Source organism: Scyliorhinus torazame, chromosome 7 (assembly GCF_047496885.1).
Source record: "Scyliorhinus torazame isolate Kashiwa2021f chromosome 7, sScyTor2.1, whole genome shotgun sequence".
In the NCBI taxonomy this organism is placed as follows: Eukaryota; Metazoa; Chordata; class Chondrichthyes; order Carcharhiniformes; family Scyliorhinidae; genus Scyliorhinus; species Scyliorhinus torazame.
Window position 1 is genome coordinate 107,074,403 of NC_092713.1, and position 23,541 is coordinate 107,097,943.

The following is a 23,541-nucleotide window of genomic DNA, read 5'->3' on the forward strand; positions in this document are numbered from 1 at the left end:
CTCGTACTTTAGTCTCCAACGCCACAGAAGCAGGTCAAAAGGCCTGTGTAAATTACGATCCCGCAGACGCCGCACATAATGAAGTTTGGGTTTTAAAGAGACTCTCCAGAGCTTGGGAACAATCCCTACATAGAAAGGCAGAGGAGGAGAAGGCAGAAGCGAATATGAACCCAGTCAGGACTACTCAGGACCCCGCATGGGGAAATGAGGGCAGAAATGAAGGTCAGCACTCCAGAGCACAGGTACCACGAGGTTGCTATAATTGTGGACAAAAGGGACATTACGCCCGCGAATGCAACGCCCCCCCGAACCAGCAATCGAACGCCCCACCTAGGAACAATGTTAGGCCCATACATAGCATTAGTGCCCCATCAGATAATGCAGTGATTAATAGCACAGATTGACGGTGTTCGGACTCCCCAACTTGGGTCTGCGACACACTCTGGCACAAATCAGGCAGACCAGTAGTCACAGGCACAGTCTGGGGACGCCCAGTAGAGTTCCTTTGGGACACAGGAGGGTCCCGCACCACCTTAAATTCCTCCACAATGGGCAGCACGGTAGCATTGTGGATAGCACAATTGCTTCACAGCTCCAGGGTCCCAGGTTCCATTCCGGCTTGGGTCACTGTCTGTGCGGAGTCTGCACATCCTCCCCGTGGGTGCGTGGGTTTCCTCCGGGTGCTCCGGTTTCCTCCCACAGTCCAAAGATGTGCAGGTTAGGTGGATTGGCCATGATAAATTGCCCTTAGTGTCCAAAATTGCACTTAGTGTTGGGTGAGGTTGCTGGGTTGTGGGGATAGGGTGGAGGTGTTGACCTTGGGTACAGTGCTCTTTCCAAGAGCCTGTGCAGACTCGATGGGCCGAGTGGCCTCCTTCTGCACTGTAAATTCTATGACAATGTTTCAGCGCGACAAATGGCCCACGACAGACACCATCACTCTTAGTGGATTTACAGGACATGTACAGCAGGGATACATTACGGCCCCCGTAGATATTCAAATCGGCAACATAAACACCAAGCCCCCCGTTGTTTTAGTGGTGGACTTGCCCCAAACAGCAGTGCACATTTTAGGAAACGACTTTATGAGCTCACACAACCTTTCCTTTGACCCCGTGAATAAGTGTGTATGGAAAATGGCCAGAACGGCAAGAGCCCCCGCACGTTCACAGTAGGAGACTACGAACAGAGAATTTGCTCAGTAGGCGACTATTGGTTTGATCCGCAAGCCATTAGTACAGATAAGACGATTAGAGAGGTCCTAAGAAAACAAAGCATCCTTCGCCCAGCACAAGCGCGATTGTGGAAAAATTCCGGAACAGTCACAATTACAGGTCCCGATCCCAAGCCTCAGAAGCAATACGGTTTCCCACAGCAAGCCGAGGATGAGATTACAAAAGTTATCAATAGCTTACTAGATCAAGGAGTAATCGGCCCGGAGCCTCGACAAACAATGTCCCAATTTGGCCCGTAAAGAAACCCGATGGTTCATGGAGATTGACCATTGACGACCGAGAGCTCAACAAAGTCACCCCATTAGCAGCCCCCACCGTTGCCACGAATCCCGAAACCATGCTGAAGCAGGGAGTACATGCCAAGTACTTTACTGTGCTGGACATTAGCAATGGCTTTTGATCCATTCCCTTGGATAAGGCCTGTCAATACAAGTTTGCGTTCACATTTCAAAGACAGCAGTATATGTGGACATGCCTCCCGCAAGGTTTCCACAACTCCCCCTCCATCTTTCACCGACAATTGGCCAACGCACTTTCCAAATTTTCCCGACCCGAATGCCTTATTCAGTATGTGGACGACTTACTCCGACAGACGGACACAAAGGAAGAGCATGTTAAGCTTCTTTCCGAATTGCGAGGTCTCTTGACAATCAATTGGATGCAAAGTCAACCCGAAAAAAGCCCAGATCCTGAAAGAAGAGGTCCTTTACTTAGGTGCCATTATCACATATGGGAAAAGAGAGATCGAACAGAAACGGATTGAATCAATAGTTAAATTGCCCCTGCCCCACAATGTCACTGCACTCTGATCTTTCTTAGGATTAGTTGGGTACTGTAAGAACCAGATAGATGGTTTTGGCACTAAAGCAGCCCCACTTTCAGAACTCCCCATGGGAATGGCTTCCTCAGAGCACGGACGCCATTGATGAATTAAAACGCGCCCTAGGCACAGCCCCCACTTCGCAGGTACCAGACCCACACTCTCCCTACGCCATAGAAGTAGCGACCTCCGACCAAACCCTCTCTGCAGTACTACTACAGGAAAGACATGACCGTTTAGGACCCGTAGCCTATGCCTCACAAGTTTTGGATCCCGTGGACCAAGGATTTTCAGCCTGCGAACGGCACTTGCTCGCAGTCTTTTGGGCAGTTCAATATTTTGCATATATCACAGGCCTCAACCCCGTAACGATTTTAACCGAGCACACCCCAACGCAGCTACTGTTAGATGGTAGGTTAAAGGACGGTTCAGTTAGCCAGATCAGAGCAGCTCGCTGGACACTGTTATTACAAGGAAGGGACATCACAGTCAAATGGACAAAGACCCACACATTTTTAGCAGACAACCTGCAGTATGAAGGAACCCCACGTGAGTGCCAGATCATTGCAGCCAAACACCACACAGGACCCTTTATTCCAAAATCACTACCCACACGAGCAGGCATCAGAACACAGAATCCCCCGACCACGGATAACTCTTAAAAAATTTATGTAGATGGTTCCTCCACCATTGACAATGGAAAAAGAATAACAGGATGCGGTATATATGTGGAAGACGCGCAGGGACGTGCATTAGAGGAAATATCTTTAAAACTGCCAGGCCACTTCGGATCACAAGCAACCAAATTAGCAGCCACAGCATGTAGTGCAGCACACAGATTCTTTCACAACCCCCGCAGATATATATTCGGACAGTTTATATGTCTGCAATAGTTTGCCAGAATTCCTGCCCCTGTGAGAATCTAGAGGATTCATATCCGCTGATGGTAAACCCCTACCCTCAGCCCCATTATTGAAGCATATTCTTGAGACAAAGACCGCACATATGGCATAATCAAAGTCAGAAGCCATCATCGTTCCTCCCCACTCGGTAACGTAAAGGCAGATGCCTTAAGCCAAGTCAGGATCACGACATGGTCACTTTTGGCAACCCCCCAAAAGTGAACCGATACACGCTGTTCAGGTTTCACAGGCCAATATTGAACATTTAGCCCAGGCCCAAAAGGCAATCGACAAGTTTTAGACGGTAACTTCCCAGCCCCCTACGTCAAATTCAAGGGCTCACTGACAGTACAGGACGGTATAGTTTTGAAAAATTTAATTTATGTGGTCTCCACCCAGGACAGAAACCAGAAAATTTACCAGTTTCATGATGGACACGGACATCAGGGGATAGACAATACCATTGCCCATTTAAGACCTTTGCGCTGGTGGCCCGATTAAAAAGCATTATGTTGAGAATTGTTTAAATCTGCACACAGAATAATCTTGAAAGGTACTCCAGGAAAGGGCAATTAAGACATACCCGACCTGTTAATGGCCCATGGACGAATTTACAGCTCGATCACATTGGTCCCCTCCCCCCCTGCAGAAATGGTTTTAGATATGTATTAGTAGTAGTCGACACTTTCACAAAATGGGAGGAAGCATTTCCCTCCAGGACAAACACGGCTAAGGCAACAGCCAAGATCTTAACACAGAAAATATTTACACGCTGGGGACTTCCCCGCAGCACTGAATCAGACCAAGGTTCCCATTTCACCGCCAGAGTAATGCAGAATGTCCTAACGATTTTTGGAATAAAACAAAAATGCCACATTGCTTATCACCCCCAATCCAGAGGTATTGTGGAACATATGAATCGGACCCTGAAAGCGACTATGAGGAAAATGGTGCAACAGCATAACACCACATGGGACACAGTTCTCCCATTCGCCCTTATGTTTATTAGGAACAGTGTCAAGTTCCACAGGATTCACACCCCACACCCTCGGGCGACCCATGAAAGGAAATGAATATTTATTAGGACTTGATTTGGCCAGCCTCACAGTCTCAGCCCTCACCCACAAAAAAGCAGTCCAACAACTCACAGACAATATTAAAGCAGCCCAGCTCGCTGCAGCTGTCCGACGAGACGTTAGGAAAAAGCAGAGTACGGCCTGCTTTGATAGTAGAGTATACAGTCGGTCAGCAAGTGATGGTTTCCCTGTATAATCCCAGTTCGTTCCTCACCCCATAATTTGCAGGACCCTACTCCATTTCAGATAAAATGAGCCCTTCTGTGTACAAAATAACGTACCCCAATGGAAAAACAGGTTGGCTCCATATCAACCAGCTTAAAGTTTATGGAACCCAATGTAGCCACTCCCACCACGTCTCCCTAGCAATGGCAGACGAATCCGCCCCGCCCATCGACACCTTAGACCAGCCCCCCCCCCCCCCCCCCCCCCTCCCCCCTCCCCCCTCCAGCCAGGACAGCACATCCACGCCCACAGACCAGACCTTGTCTCTGCCCACAGGTATGCCTTTCCACCTTGAGCTTGATTCGGACGACAGCGACAACCCCTGGATCCACGACTAGGACATGTTTGGCCTCCTGTACCCCCTTTCACTGCCACAGCCACCGCCCGACAATGGAATTTTTCCCTTTGCAGCTACCGCCCCTCATGACAAACGAACCCCCCATTGGCACCGCGACAACTCTTGTCGATTAGTAAGGAATGACGATTCGGATCCCACGGCAGCCCACGGCACAGAAACGACAGGCACGAGTTTGGCAACCGGGAGATGGTGATGACTCAGAGTCTGACTCCCGTTACGGTAACCCTGAGGTGTCCAGATGATGAGAAAAAGGAACCGCATGTGAATTACGGTGTCCTATTTCCTGATGGAACCTGCCCGCTTTCTTTCTTTTTTTCTTATTGCTACATGGTTTTAATTAATGTCGGCCAGTTACAAAATGTCTTGGTAGTCATGGTTACTCTGCTGACGCCATTTACTGCCCAATGATCGTTATAGGAACAAATTGTTGGATCCCATATGTTACAAATTCTTTCCGCTCATTCGGTCATCCAGGTAGGGAGTAACAACACTAATCCCCGCCCTGCCCGAGGACCCCCAATGCATCCGGTCAGCAAAGCTCGGGTAATGGAGCAACGGCACTGATCACCACCCTACCCAGGGAATCCCACCCATTCTTGCCCTGCCGCGCCCACAAGCACCTCATGCTTCGATCACTTCAAGTAATCTGGAATGTTTTTTTAAATTGTTTTTTTTTAAAACACTCCTTACTGATCTTGGCAGATCTTTGTTTCCCCTTATCTGCCCTTTAGTGTGGTTTAAAGAATGCCTTTTGCCACAGCTTGTACACTCAACTCTTTACCTTCCGCGACTCTTAGGTCGCTACCCAACTGCTATTTACATATTTGACACACTTGGTTGTTACACATTTGGTGCTATATGTGAACTACCTCTGGACCCTGGACGGAGAAATTGTCCACCCACTCACCGCATCGACCACAAGCTGTGGGATTCCTTGCACTTAAAACAGAATTTTTTTTTCTGATGTCGTCTCTAAAATGTTTATTTCAACAAAAAAAATGAGACAGTCACACATGGTGACGATTCTAATGGGTAATTGAAGTTGGAGAGAGAAAGACAAACAAAACGAGATGTTAACCAGGATAATAACAGATTATGCTTGCACCCTCAGGAATATACAAAGAACGAAGAACAAAAAGACAAGATGAAGACAGGACTGATGACCTCCATTGTGATCATCGTTGGATTCCTACCACAGTGCGCGTTGGCAGCCTTTATACCCCACACCACACTGGCCCAGGACATGACCATACAATACGAGACCCCTAGCCCAGACACCACACCTCACATGAAAATAAACACCGATACCCCCACATGGTGCGAAAACATTGTAAAATGGTATTCCCTTTCCTATACATTAGAAGCCCTTTTGGTAATAGCAATACTCTGCAGTGTCGGACAGACACTTAAGACTCCGCAAATGGCGAAGGAGAGCCTCCCGCTCCCCGATATACACACTCCGACCCCCTTTCCTTGGAATCCAACAAACCCGACAAACCTTTTTTACTGACAAAATAAAAAGATTGCACTTCTTCTAGGACTGTAATAGATTAAATAGAGATGTGATGCTGCTGTTTATTTCTTAAAAATTTTTGTACTGTACATAAGTTCCATTTTGATATTTGCCAGCAGCATGAGAGTAGCTTAGGTAATGATAGTTAGAGGTTCCCTTGTGTAAATAAGTTAAATGTGTAATGATTAAATGTTTTATAATGGCCCCTTAGAGTTTATGAATTTATGATGTGCTGATAAAATTAGGTAAATGCTCCAAAAACATAGGACAGAGTAGTGTAGAACCTGTCCTTGACCAAGGGTAACCGGCACACCAAGGACAGATGAGGATCAACAGTGTGATCCACCACGCTTCGCATTCAGGGTCAAAAGGACGGGATGTAGCCATCTGGGATGGCCACTTACAAAGGATCCCGGGAAATATGGCCACCTGCAAAGGACCATGGGAAATATGGTCAACCCAGGACTCAGATGTTCAGAGCTTATGTATATTGGCAACTCAGATAACTAGACGCCATCGAAACCCCCAGCTACTTTGCATTCTAATGGCCCATTTCCCCAGAAATGTTCCCCAGAACAAAAGACCTGCACTCGGGTAACAGATACAGAAACAGACTCATTGGCGCCACTCCCTTTGCTCAGGGAGCCCAAAAAGCCATGGTCAACACGCCCTGCCATCAAGGCACCTGCCCCTTTATTGGCCAAAATCGAAGGCAGTAATCGAAGCCTGCCGAATTATTGAGGCCAAAGCCAAGGACCACCCAAAAGAGCGCAAAACCCCAGAAGGATAAAGAGAGACACTGCTGTGTTCGGTCTCCCTTGGCCCCGGCACTCGGTCTCTCTTGGCCCCAACCTACGCTTAAAACCAAGTGCAGAATCACGACCAGAAGACAAGTTCAAGACCAGCGATCGCTACCAGACGGATGAGCCCAGCAAAAACAAAGTCACTTCTCCAGACCCAGCCACGCGAGATCCGAACAAAGGCCTTGTTCCTCTGCATAAAGCCGGGTGCCTGAAGTGAAGTACAGGTTGTTGTAGTGTTAGGTGTAACTTAGCTTGTGGTGTTTTACGTTGCATGTCGAAGTAATTCTTGTGTGTAAATAAACTGTCATTGAACTTGAACTAACTAACTGATTGTTCTTTGATCGATAATCGGTAAAACTTTGTGGTGGTATCATTTGATACCTGGCGACTCTGAAAAGCAATTATCATCATTAATAACTGTCATATCAGTATCTAGTTAAAAGAGCAACATTATTGGCATCTCCGGTGCCTATTGGCAACATTAGCAAATTACTGCCACTGTTTCTGACTGTCAGTAATCACATCTTTTAAATCTATTTATTTCATCTGCTTAGCACTTTTTAAAGATATTGATTCAATTGAACAGCCCTTCAAGAGATGATTGATGTCGTGGCACATTGGGCTGAAGCTCAATTTAACACAAAGTAGCCACATAGCATCTGGCTGGTAACATGCAACAAGGTTGCAAGGTAGAGGAAGAGACATTTAAGAGGATAGATGCAAAACAAACTCCAAGATGGGATGACAATGAAATAACAGGAGGAAAGGAGCACAGGTTATGAACAGGAGCTAACATTATTAAAGTGTGTTTGAAGGGGTGGGATCACTTCAAACAGAATAAAAATTAAGCCCTGAAGGAGGAAGATATTTAAAACAAAACTAGAATGTCTCAATGGGAGAGAAATTGGAAGAAAGGGTAGAAAAGAAGTATTGGTCTTTTGGGGCAGTGAGGGGTGTCAGCATAGTTGAAATTACTCAAACTGGAACAGGCAGATCAAAATTCATTCCTCATGTCATCTCGTGGCCCAACAGTAATTATACTGTGACAAAATTACACAGGTAAAAATCGGTTATAAATGTGGGTACAGCATCTTTTTTTAAAAAAAAGTTATTGGGTTTTCACATTTTGTATTTCACAACTCCTATTATACTTGACATAACCGCGCTGACCAGAGAAAAAACAAAAACGACATAATAAAAATGAAGAAATAAAAGAAAGCAAAAAGACAGACAGTCAGTACAGATATTTACATACAATTGCTTTCCCTCCTGCAGTGGCCGTGACCTCCCCTTTGAATGGTGTACCTTTGTTGCTGCTCCCAGTTTGTCCCAGGCTTGTATTTATAGACGGCTACCTAGTTTTAGTCCTCCACCTCCAGAAAGAACCTACTCATTCGGGGTCTGGTAACATGCGCTCTGTGCACCACCTTTAGCTGTGTTGCCCTGTGCATGTCGAGGTGGAGTTCGCCTTGTGCAGTACTTTGATCCAGAGTCCTCCTCCTATTTCTATTCCTCACTCCCCCTTCCATTTTTCGCTCATCTCGTCCAGGGGGAGCATACCCCCTCCAGTAGTCGCAGCACAGGTCCCCAGTTTGCCTTCCCTCGGTCGTACGCATCCAGCAGTTCTTTGACTAACAAATGCCCTGGTACCTGGGTATATGTCACTGTTTCCTTACGGAGGATGTTTTTGACCTGTATGCGCCTTAGCTTGTTTCATTTTGTTAATCGGAACCTCTGAGTTCCCCCAGGTCCGCTTCTCTGCTGTTCGTGTCTCCACCTTTTGAAGGTGGCGTCCATCATTGCGGTAGTAAACTTGCGTCTGGAGCATGGCTATTGCAGCTGGGCTTCAGGAGTGCTTGATCGGGGGGATGGGTGCGCGGCTCTGACTAGGGCTCGGAGGGATGTCCCTATGCAGGAATTCTCCTCCATCTTCACCCATTCTGCTCCCTGTTCCTTCACCTATCCCCTCACTCTTTCTGCTGTGGCTGCCTAGAACCTAGGTTTGGGAACATCAGGCCTCCCATGCATCACTTCCTTTGTAGGACCCATCCACACACATGGACACATACACCACCCCCCCCTCACCCCAACAAACGCCATGATTAGTTTGTCTACCCCGATGAAGGAGGCCTTGGGGATGTAGATCAAGAGAGATCTGAACAGGAAGAGGAATCTGGGCAGTACATTCATTTTGATCATCTGCACTCTCCCTGCCAGACAGTGGGAGTGGGCCGCATTTCTGCAGGTCTCTTTTGACTTCCTCCACCAGACTCATCATGTTCCATTTGTGGATCTGTGTCCAGTCATGTAGTGTAATTTGCTCTGGGCTTGTTTCAATGGCATTCCCTCCAGCTCTATCCCTCCCCCTTGCGAGTTCATAGGAAAGATCTCACTTTGCTCAGGTTAGGTTTGTAACGCTAGAAGGCTCCGAACTCCTTTTACGAGTTTTATTATCCCTTCCATGCTAGCCCGGGGCCTTGAGATGTAGAGGAGCAGATCATCCACGTAGCGTGAAACTCTATGCTTTCTGTCCCCCCTTTGGATACCTCCCCACCCCTTTGCCGCTCCTAGTGATTGCCAGGGCAAACAGCAGCAGGGATAGCAGGCATCCTGCTTTGTTGCTCTGCGCAGCTGGTAGCGTTTGTCCGTACACTCGCCATGGGAGCACTGTACAGAAGTTTCACCCAGTAGGGGTGGCCCAATAGAAACTGGCCCATACCCAAACCGCTTCAGTACTTCTATGAGGTACTTTCACTCTAATCTGTCGAAGGCCTTTTCTGCGCCCAGGGAGATGATCACTTCAGGTGTCTCCCCGGATGGGGTCATTATCACACACAGCAGGCACCTGATATTTGATGTTAGCTGCCTGCCCTTGACAAAGCAGTCTGGTCCTCCGCAACCACCTCTGGCACACAGCTCTCCGCTTTCTTCGTCAGGGCCGTTACGTCTGCGTTGAGCCGTGAGTTGGGCCTGTAGGATATGCATCCCATCGGGTCTTTATCCTTTTTGGATATCAGCGATATTGAGGCTTGTGCCAGTGTCAGGGTGCCCCTAACTAGTGAGTCCGCAAACATCTCCCACAGGAGCAGGGCCAGTGCTGGTGAGCATTATCTGCAGAACTCCACCGGATATCCATCTGCATGGAGTGGATACGCTCCATGACTTCCCCTACTTCTAATCGTGCTTCCAGACCCCATCTCTTCTCTTCCCCCACAACCGGCATGTCCAGTCCATCGAGGAACTGCTTCATCCCTCAGTCACCCTCACGGGAGCGGAGGTGTACAGCCCCTGTAGAAGATTGCAAAGGCCTCGTTGACCCTTTCCGGCATTGCGACTAGCCTATCTCCCTGCCTGTTGTCTCAGCTAGTGAGCCAGCAGGTGGCTGGCTTTGTCTGTGTTCGGACAAGGTCCCCCATATCTGGCAGAGTTGGTGACTGCTTTCCCCATGGAGAGCAGGCCAAAGTCCATTTGTAGCTTCTTCCTCTCCGCCAGTAGCTCTAAGGTTGGGGCCGAGAAAGTACCGCTGGTCCAGTATGGAGTTGACCAATGTTTGCCTAGCCACCCTCTCCTCCCCATCTTTGTGTGTCTTGTACGCAATAAATTCCCCCATTATCACTACCTTCAGCGTCTCCCAGAACGTGGAGGGTGAGGCCGCCCCATTCTGGTTGTTGGTAATGTCCCCGTCAATGGTTTGTGATTTCCATTCACAGAATGCCTTAATTGGCCAGGAGGGCCCTGTCTGGTCTCCATGGGGAGGCATTGTGCCTGGCCAGTCTCCAACCTCACGTCAACGTCGTGTGCAGCGTGGTCGGAGATTACTATTGCAGAGTACTCTGCTCCTACTACCCCTGGAAGCACTGGTTTCGCCACTACTAGAAGTTGATCCTAGTAACCCTGCGTACCTGGGGGAAGGAGAACTCCTTCTCCCCTGGATGTGTGAACCTCCATGGGTCCACTGCTCCCATGTGTTCCATATTCACGCCCAGTTCCTTCACCAAGTTAGATTTTTTCCCCAACTTGGGGTTTGATCTGTCTGTCCATGCACTGTTAAAGTCAGTGTGTGTCTATGTTGGGGATTTCCTCCATGGTTTTCTTCATGAATTCAGCATCGTCCCTATTGGGAGCGCATACGTTTACAAGGGCCACTGGTGCCCATTCCAGGATACCACTAACCGTGACATAGCATCCCCCTTGGTCCATAACTTGTCGTCGTCGCTGTAAACGATGTCTTCTTATTGAGCAGTAGGGCCACCCCCCTAGCCCTCGTCCCATAGCACGAATGGCAAGTCTGGCCCACCCAGCTCTTTCTTACCCGCAGTCGGTCCTTCTCCCTCAGATGAGTCTCCTGGAGGAAGACTATGTTGGCTTTCCTGCTTTTCAGAGGGACGAAAACACCGGATCTTTTCACTAAGTTAAGTTATTTGACATTCCAGGTGACTATTCAGACAGGGGGTTTGGGTTCCCCCCGCCTGGAGTCAACCATACTTACCTTATGGATGCGACCTTGCACTCAGTGGTTTTCCTTCGTTAGGGGGGCATCCAAGATCACCGACCTCACTATGTGGCTGTGCCCCTGCGCTCCGGGGTTTCCCTTTGTCTAGGGGTCACCCAAGATGGCCGCCATCTATGTGCACCCCATGTGGATGTCCCCCTGCACTCCGGGGCTTCCCTTTGTTTGGGGGGGCCCTCCAAAGTGGCTGTTTGTGGTGCCTTTGTTCTCCTTGCCGCCATGTGTAATCTGTCGTAGTCAGCTTAGTGCCCTTCTTTCCACCCCCCATCCCCCCCCGGTCGGTCTCTTCCACCCCCACCCCAACCTTTCACCCTGTTTACCCCCGTCTTCCCCATCTGGAGTATTTGCGTCCCCCTATCGCCAGTCACCCTCTCAGTTGGGAGCTGCCCCGCAGCAGCTGCCCCCCCCCCCCCCCCCCCCCCCTGCTCGTACCTCCTTGCGCTAGCTCTCCTGCTAGTGTGGTGGCCCCCTCCCTGGAGTTGATCTATGCCTCCCCCTGACCGACGTGCATCTCTTTCCCCCCCCCCTTTCCTCCTCCTCATCCCCTCCTTCGTCTTACTGTTCTCATCCCTTCCTTTCTGGGACTCGTCAGATTTGAAAACGAGACGGTTCAGTCCCGTGCAAATAGTTTCATATTTTTTATTGACCGATACGATTAAGTGCCTGGTTCACTGCTAATTTTGTTGCATTCCCAGTCAACATTTGTGCACGAATTCATCGGAGTCTGCCAATGCAGCGAAATAGTACTCTCTGCTCTGGAAAGTTACCCAGAGCTTGACGGGGGTACAGCATTCCGAAGCGCACATTGTTCTTATAAAGGGCTGCCTTGGCTTTGCCAAATTCTGCCCGACGCTTGGCCAGGTCTGCCCCAATGTCCTGGTACACCCAGTATACCTCCCATTTACAGGGCCTTGTAAGTCTTGCCCAGTTCAGGGTCTTTTCCCGGCCTTGGCACCGGTGCAGTTCCGCAATAATGGCCTGCGGCTGCTCCCAAAGCTTGGGCTTCGACGGAAGTGACCATGGGTTCTGTCCACTTCTGGGGGTTTGGAAAAGTCTATTGTGACGGAGTGATCACTCTGGTCGATCGCGGCCATCTCCAGTTCTCAGATCGTTGCCTCCTGCGTCCCGTCTTTTCCAGCGCTGCTTGCAGCGTGACCAGTGCCTCTGCTGCCGCCACTTTCATCGTCGCCATCATTTCATGTTTGACAGCATCCTTGAGGTCTGGAGTTCCTGTGTTAGGAATTCCCCCCATTTGTTCATCGGGAGGTAGCCTGGCATGTGTTCTGGTGGTCCATCCCGTTCGGGTGTGGCCGAGACCTCGTTGCCCCATGTGTTCGCCATCGTCTCAGTCTTTCTCTTTTACTGCTTCTGCCGTCTCTTCGGCTTGTTGTTGCTTAGCAGGTTTCTTTCGTAGTGGTGATGTTGGAGGGGTGGGTCTCTCTCTCTCGCTCTCTCTCTCTCTCTCTCTCTTCCCCCCCCCCCCCCCTATTTTGGGTTAAGAGTGTCTAATTTTGAGTTTCCAGGAGGAGAGCCACCTTTCATGCGTCCACTCAGCACATCCCATCACCAGAAGTCATGGGAGGGGATTACAGTATCATGGCAAAAGCTTACACCAAAAGCACAATGGCATTAATAGGAAGCTGGGTTTTGCAGACAGGTTACACAATTTTCTTAGTATTATTTTTGACTGGACACTCTTGTCGATTAATGTTTGTAATATAACATTTCAGATCCTATCAATTATATCTCAGCTATAAAAATAGCATTGCGATGTCTCCCTTTCCACAACTGTACTTTTACTACTTCAGCACTTTCTTCCATAATACCAAGTAATGATTTTTCCCCCCCCTAATCATCCTACTCAATACACACTTGCTACCTGGCTCCAATTGTGTTTCTCCCATTACTGCCTTTTTGATGGTGCTTGTTTAACATCGCCTTTAAATGAAGAACATGACGCTCCAAGCAGCATACAGATATTTACGCTGCTTGAATAGCTACTATACAGAAAACTATGTTTTGTTTTATGCACTTATCAAGAATGGAAATGTAAGACAGAAAACAGAAGATCAAAGTCATAGGTACATACAAAGAAACCTCGCCCCGAAGTGCTGCAAAGAGGGCGAGTCAAGGCCTGGTAGAAATCATGGGGTTTGGAAAAAGCCAGCTCTTCCTCCTCCTCAAAGTCAGCAATACTTTTTAACAGATCAGGAGGCAACAGAGGTGAGCTCTTGGCATCCTACAGACAGAAAAGGAACAGAGGAAGAAAGCATACTCAGAGAGAGGAAACAAAAATAAACAAAATCTTAGAGCTGGATTCAGAACCAGAAATACTGAAAATTCTTGGCAAAATATAACTTATCCTATGGCTGGAAATTTTCTTGAAGGGATGGAAATTGCTTAGAAGTGATGAAGCTGAGTTAACAAGTGAAGACCTGGCATGATGTTAAATGGTTTAAAGCACTGTAATAACAAATGGTCCATTGGAGGAAATAAAATAATTCTTACTGTATAGCACTCAGGAAAATACTGAGAAATCTTTTTCAATTAAGTGTACCATTTACCTAATTTACATGAACTCAGTTTTATGAGGACCACTCAATATATTTTTTGTGAACCCACCCATCCTTATATTTACAAATACACAGCCACAAACTACCCAATCTCGTTCCATTCTACTTTTACAATGAAACAATATTAAAAGGCAGATTTTGAACAGGATTGTTGCAAAGATGTCATCCAAACCACTGAAAGGTTTAATTAATATATTTAACTGTTAGTGAATAGCTAACAAAAAGAATTGCAATATACAAACAGAAAATGTAATGAGATTTAGAAGCTGTTGATATAGCAAAATGATCTGAAATTGCACAAAACAAAGCAGCTAGAATAGAACAGACAGAATGAGTTGTAAAAGATAAAAATGTAAGGATTCTGCTTGAAGCTTGCTCCATTATATATTATTAAATGGTCATGAGTATCAGTAATGAGGCAGTACGACATGAGGATTGGTAATTTTAGCGTACAACATTATTTCAGCCTAACTGGAAGGTATTTTAGAGACAATGAACGCTGAAAATGTTATTTCTAAAAACTGAAAAAACTAACAGTAAAACAGAACAGAACAAAAATATATCAAGCTACAAATCAATGTCACATCAAGTAATACTTTAGATACATTCCACATGCCCTGTTGTATTAAGAACTAATTGAATTTTCATTTCACTTTTCATGCCTCCTTCAAAAGTTTATTTTCACAAACAAAGTTCTCTAAAATTCCACTATTTAATTGGAAAAGTTAATCCGAAAAAAGTTTACTTTATGTTCAAAACCAAACTAGCAACAAGGAGGATTAAAAATCTCCAACATTTCAAGGAGAATCTAAATATTTCTGACAGAACAATAAGTATAAAAATCCCAAGGCATTAAGTTATGAGCATTAGTCCCTCTAGATTGAAATCCAAACCCAACTATCATAATTGGAGTTTCACGTTATTTATACCTTACCTCATAAGACTGCATTCTAGGCATGCTATCCTGATCCGTTCGGTATACCCCTGGCTGTCGTTTTACTATACGGTCATTACTCAGGTGATGTCCCATCATATGCCGCATGTCTGACAGAAGAATATAAACATTTTTAGCAACATTTCATAGGTTATCATCTATCATCTCATCTATTCTTTCCAGAAATGGAATTCTAATAATATCCATTTTCAAAAGTCCTCCATGTAAACTATTTCACAAAATGTTTCACCCAATTTCCCATCTTACAAAATTCCACATTTTTAAGCATGCGCCCAAATTTACATTTGAATGTTTTATAATGGCAGATAAGTCACTTGAATCAAATGTTGATTTCCTTTGTAAACCTGGAAGATTAATTTCATGGGGATTGCTATCCTTTGATATGACCCATATATGGTATGCAAGGTAGAATGGAGTTAGCAAGCTTCAAGGATGCTGTGGTCCTATTATGATTAGACACATGGCTGCACTTTCAGTAAACAGAAAGCAATCTTAACTAACTTAACTAGAAAACCATAAGGATTGGGAAGCCTAGAGTAGAAAATTATTATTATTGTCACAAGTATGCTTACATTAACACTGCAATGATGTTACTGTGAAAAGCCCCATTCTGGCGCCTGTTCGGGTACACGGGGAGTCCAAAGCACCTAACAAGCACGTCTTTCAGGACTTCTGGGAGGAAACCGGAGCACCTGGAGGAAACTCACGCAGACACGGGGAGAACATGCAGACTCCGCACAGACGGTGACCCAAGCGGGGATTGAACCTGGGACCCTGGCGCTATGAAGTAACAGTGCTTACCACTGTGCTACTGTGCCGCCCTATTAAAAACAATGTCAATCAATGTTGCAATGAAACTTCAACCTGACTAAATTAAACTAGATTAAAGGGTGATAAAGGACAAATCTGGCTAATGTAGCAATGCAAGTAGTAGTATCAAGGTTAAATAAAGCCTTTTGGAACAAAGGATATGACAATATGAAAGTTAAGGATTGAGTAAGATTGGTTTTGATGGAAAATAATGGATGCAAGATCAGTGACAACATTCCAAGTAACATTTTTCCCCCAAATACATTTGCAGTAAAAGTGTAAAATATATATAGGCCACTTAAAAATTACAAGTGGTAGTTAGGATGAGGGATAAACAAGATTTGTATTCTCTTAATACTATACCAAATGTTCCATTTATCATCATGAAAAGAAAGCACATCATATTCACTCAATGCTTTTCAGCCCATAGGACAGTCCAATCAACAAAAGCTGTAGACCATCTCTACAATTTAGTTGGCTCCACTCCACATACATTTTACTTTTTCGTCTCCTGAATGCAAGCTGTGACATTAAGTATCAGCAGGCGGTTTAACAATAATAGAGAAGTCAAAGAGGGAATTACAACAGAGTCCAATCCTATTCTCTCCCAGCTCCTATACATGCAAACTTTACAGGTGGATTATTAGATATTAATCACAGCAGGAACCCAGTCCCTTCTTGGTGAGAACTCAATTCCAAACAGCAAAGTGCATTCATCACTAGCTATCAAAACTGCTTAACGTACCATAGTCCCATGCAAAGTCCTGCAGTTTCTGCACATCTGAAGGGTTCTGGGTAAATGGTTCCATAGCGAACGTCTTCCGGTTCTTTTCCATCTGGACTTGTTGTGATTGTTGCTGAAGTGACTTTTCAAACAGCTTTAATGGGTCCTGATGCATGTAATAAGGTTGTTGCTTCAAAGATATCTGGATGGATGCCTTTTGATGCTGAGAGGGGATCGCATGATGTTGATTCCAAAGCTGGTTAGTCTGATCAGCCTGCAGATACTCAATGAGAGAAAATATAATATTTTAATTGTAAGTAATGAAAGATTAATTACTTGGGCTGGAAAAGGTTTTTGAATTAGAAAAGTTATCCTCCATACACTATTTGATGGAAGGGCACAAACATACTTGGGCTAATTTATATGTTACAACACGGGTGCACAATGTTTTCCATCTGCCAGTGCTTGATGTAAAATACCAGCCTCTTGATGCCTCATTTTTCCATCCAGCTTAAAGCTTTGTGCCTTATATTAACCTCAAAAGGCAATGGTCATTATGCTGAGGACCTCTTTCAAAGAATGAGGACACTACCCAATTTCCATACCCATTATGCTTCCTAAAAACAAGTTTACAACAGAGACGTGCTTAAACATGGAGACAGTGTTTAAAGCAGACTGGCAAAACAACATTAGCACAGAAATCTATTTACATTTTAACACCTGTTTTATACAGCAAAAATCTAGTCTTATGCATGCAGAATTCATCTTAAAAATAATTGAGATATACCAGATAAGAAAATAGAATAAACCCGGTAATTAAATCACACATTACCAAGGGCCATTACCAGGCACATTAGTATTATGAGTGTTGACATTAGTCCATAATCTGCTCAGACTGAAGAGACACACAGCTTTCAATGAAAAAACAGGATCTCATCTTTAAAAGAAAGCAGCGTGCAATTATTTTGCTTATTTGCAGTACTACGTGTTGCACTTGCCTTACCTGCTGAGGTCCGAGGTGGTGTTGATTCTTTCCCAGTTGCTGTGCTGCCTTAGTAGGTGACTGTTGGTTGACAACCTGAAGTTGTGACTGGCTCTGAGCGATCTGATGTTGCTGAGGTTGTTGCTGTTGGGGTCCTTGGTTTATTGGCCCTTGTCCTGATGGCCGTTGCTGGCTATAAGGGACATGGGACTGCTTCCCACCTGGTACCTGGTTTCCCGTCTGGGGGTGACCAGTGGCTTGGAGGAAAGGCCCAGGTATGGAAACTCCAGGTGGAAATGTATAGCCAGGAGTCATCTGAAAAGTAACTGGCGGAGACACAAGATAGGGCGGTGGAGGGAACCCTGCAATAAAAAGACACTATTATGCATCACTAGCAAACGTACTATGATACAGCATGCATGCCATCAACCAATCTGCATTAACAGAGAATTACATGCTGCTTACTGGAGTCAGAGAGGCATATAATTATTAATGGCACAGAAGGAGGCGGTTTGTTTCCTAAACTGGCATCCCATGGTGTAATCAAATCAATCCCAGTCCTTCATCGAATCCCTGTAGCCCTCCAAATTTATTCCCTTCAAGTGCCCATCCAATTTACTTTTGCAATCGCTGATTGTTTCTGTTTCCACCACTCTCAAGGGCAATGAGTTCCAGGTCATCATTTCTTGCTGCGCAAAAAGAATTCTTCCTCATATTGCCCCTTAATCGCTTGCCTAAGACCTTAAATCCTTCTACCATTAGCCAACTGGATCAGCTTTTTCATGTCTAAGCCAGTTGCAATCTTGTACACCTCTTTCAAATCAAATCATCCGCAGGTAAATAAAGTAGCATAAAGCAGCATTTAGTCACTGTTTACATTTCTGCAACGAACACATGATCCACACCTTCACTACAGTGCTTTGGCAGGGTGGTAGCAAGTGCGGTCAGATTGAGAGAGAGAGAGAGATAGAGGAGGGGGAGGGGGGGGGGGAAGAGAGAGAGAGAGAGAGAGAGAGAGAGAGAGAGAGAGAGAGAGAGAGAGAGAGAGAGAGAGAGAGAGAGAGAGAGAGAGAGCGAGCGAGCGAGCGAGCGAGCGGTCAGATTCAGTAAGGAGCAAGGCATATCACCATGTATGAAACAAGTTTACATAAAAACTAGAATGTCATTGTAGAGAACCACAATAGATGAACAGGCATTCTGGAGAGAAATGCACGAGTTGGATGGTGAAGGAGATGGTAATGGGTGGCTCAATGGGCTCTTTTTAGAATTTGAAAAGAGGTCGAGTGAGGAGCTGCAGGCTCAAGCAAGCCTGGATCAGTGGCAGAAAGCAAACCAGCAATGGTGGGGAAAGGTATCAGAGAAGTGACAAATGGGAGGCAGCATGGTTAGAATACAGGAAGGAATGAGACAGGAGGCGAGGGGCTAGAGAAAACAAAAGTGAAATAGAGATTATGCGCTCAGGTCCAGAGAAATTGCTGAAATGCCACACATGGATGGATGTATTTTGGATTAAATAGGAGGCATGGCAGTGGTCGAAGGCACACGACCTGTCATAACCAGGAAAAAGGAGATGAAATGAAGAATTCAAGAAAGCTCAAATTACATTATTTAGATGCCCAAGCAATTTTCCATTTCAATTTCACATTCAAAAAAAACCCTGAATATTCACAACATTTTAAGACCATTGGAACGACAATTCTCTTTATTTATGCTTTTCGAAGGAGGGATGGATGCAAAGACAAGTCAGGTTGCCAACAAAAGACTGTGCTACCTTTCACCAATACTTACAGCAATGAATGCAAAACGTTCAGTTAAGGCCACAGGCCAGCACACAACTAGACGTAAAGCTACGAAATCTGCTGCAAAAACACCTGTAACTAATATGGGGCACAAAACTCAGTGACAGTCAACAACAGCTTTCTACCAGGCATTCAGTAATGTTGTGCTGTGGAGAACCTTCATCTTCCAAGACAAAAAAAAGTGTGACAGGTGGATATATAATGGAGAACCAGGCTTAATATAGAGGTTATGTGGAGATGCCGGCATTGGACTGGGGTGAGATCAGTAAGAAGTCTTACAACACCAGGTTAAAGTCTAACAGGTTTGTTTCGATATCACTAGCTTTCGGAGCACTGCTCCTTCCTCAGGTGAATGAAGAGGTATGTTCCGGAAACATGTATATAAACAGATTCAAAGATGCCAGACAATGCTTGGAATAAGAGCATTAGCAGGTGATTAAATCTTTACAGATCCAGAGATGGGGTAACCCCAGGCTAAAGAGGTGTGAATTGTGTCAAGCCAGGACAGTTGGTAAGATTTTGCAGGCCAGGTGGTGGGTGTGGGGGGGGGGGGGATGAATGTAATGCGACATGAATCCCAGGTCCCGGTTGAGGCCACACTCATGTGTGAGGAACTTGGCTATAAGTTTCTGCTCGGCGATTCTGCGTTGTCGCGCGTCCTGAAGGCCGCCTTGGAGAACGCTTACCCAGAGATCAGAGGCTGAATGCCATTGACTGCTGAAGTGTTCCCCGACTGGTAGGGAACATTCCTGCCTGGTGATTGTCGCGCGATGTCCGCTCATTCGTTGTCGCAGCGTCTCCATGGTCTCGCCAATGTACCACTCTTCGGGGCATCCTTTTCTGCAGCGTAGGAGGTAGACAACGTTGGCCGAGTCGCACGAGTATGTACCGCGTACCTGGTGGGTGGTGTTCTCACGTGTAATGGTGGTATCCATGTCAATGATCTGGTACGTCTTGCAGAGATTGCCATGGCAGGGTTGTGTGGTGTCGTGGTCACTGTTCTGAAGGCTGGGTAGTTTGCTGCAAACGATGGTTTGTTTGAGGTTGCGCGGTTGTTTGAAGGCAAGTAGTGGGGATGACCTTGGCAAGATGTTCATCTTTATCGATGACGTGTTGAAGGCTGTGAAGAAGATGTCGTAATTTCTCCGCTCCGGGAAAGTACTGGACGACGAAGGGTATTCTGTCGGTTGTGTCCCATGTTTGTCTTCTGAGGAGGTCGGTGCGGTTTTTTGCTGTGGCGCGTTGGAACTGTCGGATCGATGAGTCGAGCGCCATATCCTGTTGGTACGAGGGCATCTTTCAACGTCTGTTACGCTCCTCCTCGTCTGAGCATATCCTGTTTATACGGAGAGCTTGTCCATAGGGGATGGCTTCTTTAATGTGTTTAGGGTGGAAGCTGGAGAAGGAGCATCGTGAGGTTACCCGTGGGTTTGCGATAAAGCGAAGTGCTGAGGTGACCGTCCTTGATGGAGACGAGTGTGTCCAAGAATGCAACTGATTTTGGAGAGTAGTCCATGGTGAGTCTGATGGTTGGATGGAACTTATTGATGTCATCGTGTACTCGTTTCAGTGATTCTTCGCCGTGGGTCCAAAGGAAAAAAAATGTCATCGATGTATCTGGTGTATAACGTCGGTTGAAGGTCGTGTGGTGAGTAGTTCTTGTTCAAACTTGTGCATGAAGACGTTGGCGTATTGGGGTGCGAATTTGGTCCCCATGGCAGTTCCGTGCATCTGGATGAAGAACTTGTTGTCGAAGGTGAAGACGTTGTGATCCAGAATGAAGCGGGTGAGTTGCAGAATTGAGTCTGGAGATTGGCAGTTATCGGTGTTGAGTACTGAGGCTGTTGCAGCAATGCCGTCGTCATGGGGATGCTGGTGTAGAGTGCCAAGACAGACGTCCATTGTGACGAGGAATGTTCCTGGTTCAACTGGTCCATGGGTGCTGAGTTTCTGTAGGAAGTCCGCCGTGTCGCGACAGAAGCTGGGCGTACCTCGTACGATGGGTTTCAAGATGCCCTCGATGTAGCCAGAGAGGTTCTCACACAGGGTCCCATTGCCTGAAACGATAGGACGGCCTGGTTTGTTGGCCTTGTGTATTTCCGGGAGGCAGTGGAGATCTCCAATGCGGGGAGTACGTGGGATGAGAGCACGTAGGATGCTCTGAAGATCTGGATCCAAGGTCTTGATCAGTCTGTTAAGTTGGTGGATGTGTTCCTTGGTCGGATCTGCGGGTAACTGTCTGTAATGTTCTTGGTTGTTCAGTTGTCGGTATACTTCTTTGCAGTAGTCCGTTCTGTTCAGTATGACAGTGCCCCTCCTTTGTCTGCTGGTTTGATGACGATGCTGCGGTTGGTCTGGAGAGCACGGATGGCATTGCGTTGTGCTTGGGTGACGTTCGGGGCTGTCTTGTGAATGCGACTGATGAATCTGGCATTGACGCGACTCCTGACCGCTTGAACATACATGTCGAGTCAAGGGCAGCGGCCTTCCGGAGGGGTCCAATTCGACTCTTTCCTCTTCGGTTGCCGCACTGCAGATCTCTCGGTCTGCTGTTCCGGTTCATTGGTAGTCTGCTTGTGTTCGCTGCTGGCCTCTTGGGGATCTATGGAAGAATTCCCGGAGCCTCATTCGCCTGATGAATTCCTCCATGTCTGCCGCGAGACTGATGGGGTCCATTTTGATGGTGGTGCAGAAATTGAGCCCTCTGCTGAAGACTTCGATTTCGTCTGGTTGAAGGGTGTAGTCTGACAAGTTGACAATAGATTTCCCTGTATTGTTTTCTACTGTGGTACCGGGGTGGCTTGGTTGCTGCTGGTGGTGATGCCGGGTTTCTCAAGCTTCCTGTTCTTGATGTGCATGTAGGTGGCATAGTATTGTTGTCTCATCTGTTTGGCGGTGTTCCGCAGCTGGGCTGCTGTGTCCTGAGCGCAAGTTGAGAATATGGCCTCTATCTTGGTTTCCAGGTTGCGTCGTCTGCTGTAGAGCTGGCGTACGAGGTGGTTGAGGAGTGTGAGAGAGGTGCGACGGCAGAGTCTCTCAGTGTAGTCGGTGTTGTAAGTCGACTTGAGTGGGTTTGTAAACTGTAGCCCTTTCGGGATCTTGCTGCTTTCTTGCATCTTTGTAGAAACTTAATATCAGTGTCTGTATGCGCGATCTTCCTGGAGATGCTCTCCACTTTGAGCCGGCAGTTTGCGGTGTCGATGGTAGCCATGATGTGGAGATACTGGCGTTGGACTGGGGTGATATCAGTAAGAAGTCTTACAACACCAGGTTAAAGTCCAACAGGTTTGTTTCGATGTCACTAGCTTTCGGAGCGATGCTCCTTTCTCAGGTGAATGAAGAGGCATGTTCCAGAAACATACATACATATATATATATATATATATAGATAGACAGATTCAAAGATGCCAGACAATGCTTGGAATACAAGCATTAGCAGGTGATTAAATCTTTACAGATCCAGAGACACCGACAACTGCCAATCTCCAGACGCAATTCTGCAACTCATCCGCTTCATTCTGAATCACAACGTCTTCACCTTCAACGACAAGTTCTTCATCCAGATGCACGGAACTGCCATGGGGACCAAATCCGCACCCCAATACGCCAACATCTTCATGCACAAGTTTGAACAAGACCTACTCACAACACAGGACCTTCAACCGACGTTATACACCAGATACATCGATGACATTTTTTTCCTTTGGACCCACGGCGAAGAATCACTGAAACAACGACACGATGACATCAATAAGTTCCATCCAACCATCAGACTCACCATGGACTACTCTCCAAAATCAGTTGCATTCTTGGACACACTCGTCTCCATCAAGGACGGTCACCTCAGCACTTTGCTTTACCGCAAACCCACGGGTAACCTCACGATGCTCCACTTCTCCAGCTTCCACCCTAAACACATTAAAGAAGCCATCCCCCATGGACAAGCGCTCCATATAAACAGGATATGCTCAGACGAGGAGGAGCGTAACAGACATCTACAGACGTTGAAAGATGCCCTCGTACGAACGGGATATGGCGTTCGACTCATCAATCCGACAGTTCCAACGCGACACAGCAAAAAACCGCACCGACCTCCTCAGAAGACAAACATGGGACACAACCGACAGATTACCCTTCGTCGTCCAGTACTTTCCTGGAGCGGAGAAACTACAACATCTTCTTCACAGCTTTCAACACGTCATCGATGAAGATGAACAGCTTTGTCAAGGTCATCCCCACACCACCACTACTTGCCT

The 23,541-nt window shown here is 46.5% G+C and overlaps 1 protein-coding gene across 5 annotated transcripts in view; it reads right to left on the minus strand.

Moving 5' to 3' along the window:
- Positions 1-23,541, minus strand: part of smg7 (SMG7 nonsense mediated mRNA decay factor) — a 197,609-nt gene that overhangs the window by 26,457 nt on the left and 147,611 nt on the right. For 3 of the 5 annotated variants that reach the window (XM_072511232.1, XM_072511229.1, XM_072511230.1), the window contains 4 exons: positions 17,508-17,848; positions 16,526-16,787; positions 14,950-15,059; positions 13,532-13,681 (listed from right to left, as the gene is read on the minus strand). In XM_072511232.1, the coding sequence (XP_072367333.1) occupies positions 13,532-13,681; positions 14,950-15,059; positions 16,526-16,787; positions 17,508-17,848 (863 nt within the window). The remainder of the gene's footprint in view (positions 1-13,531; positions 13,682-14,949; positions 15,060-16,525; positions 16,788-17,507; positions 17,849-23,541) is intronic. The other 2 variants (XM_072511231.1, XM_072511234.1) reach the window with 2 other exon arrangements.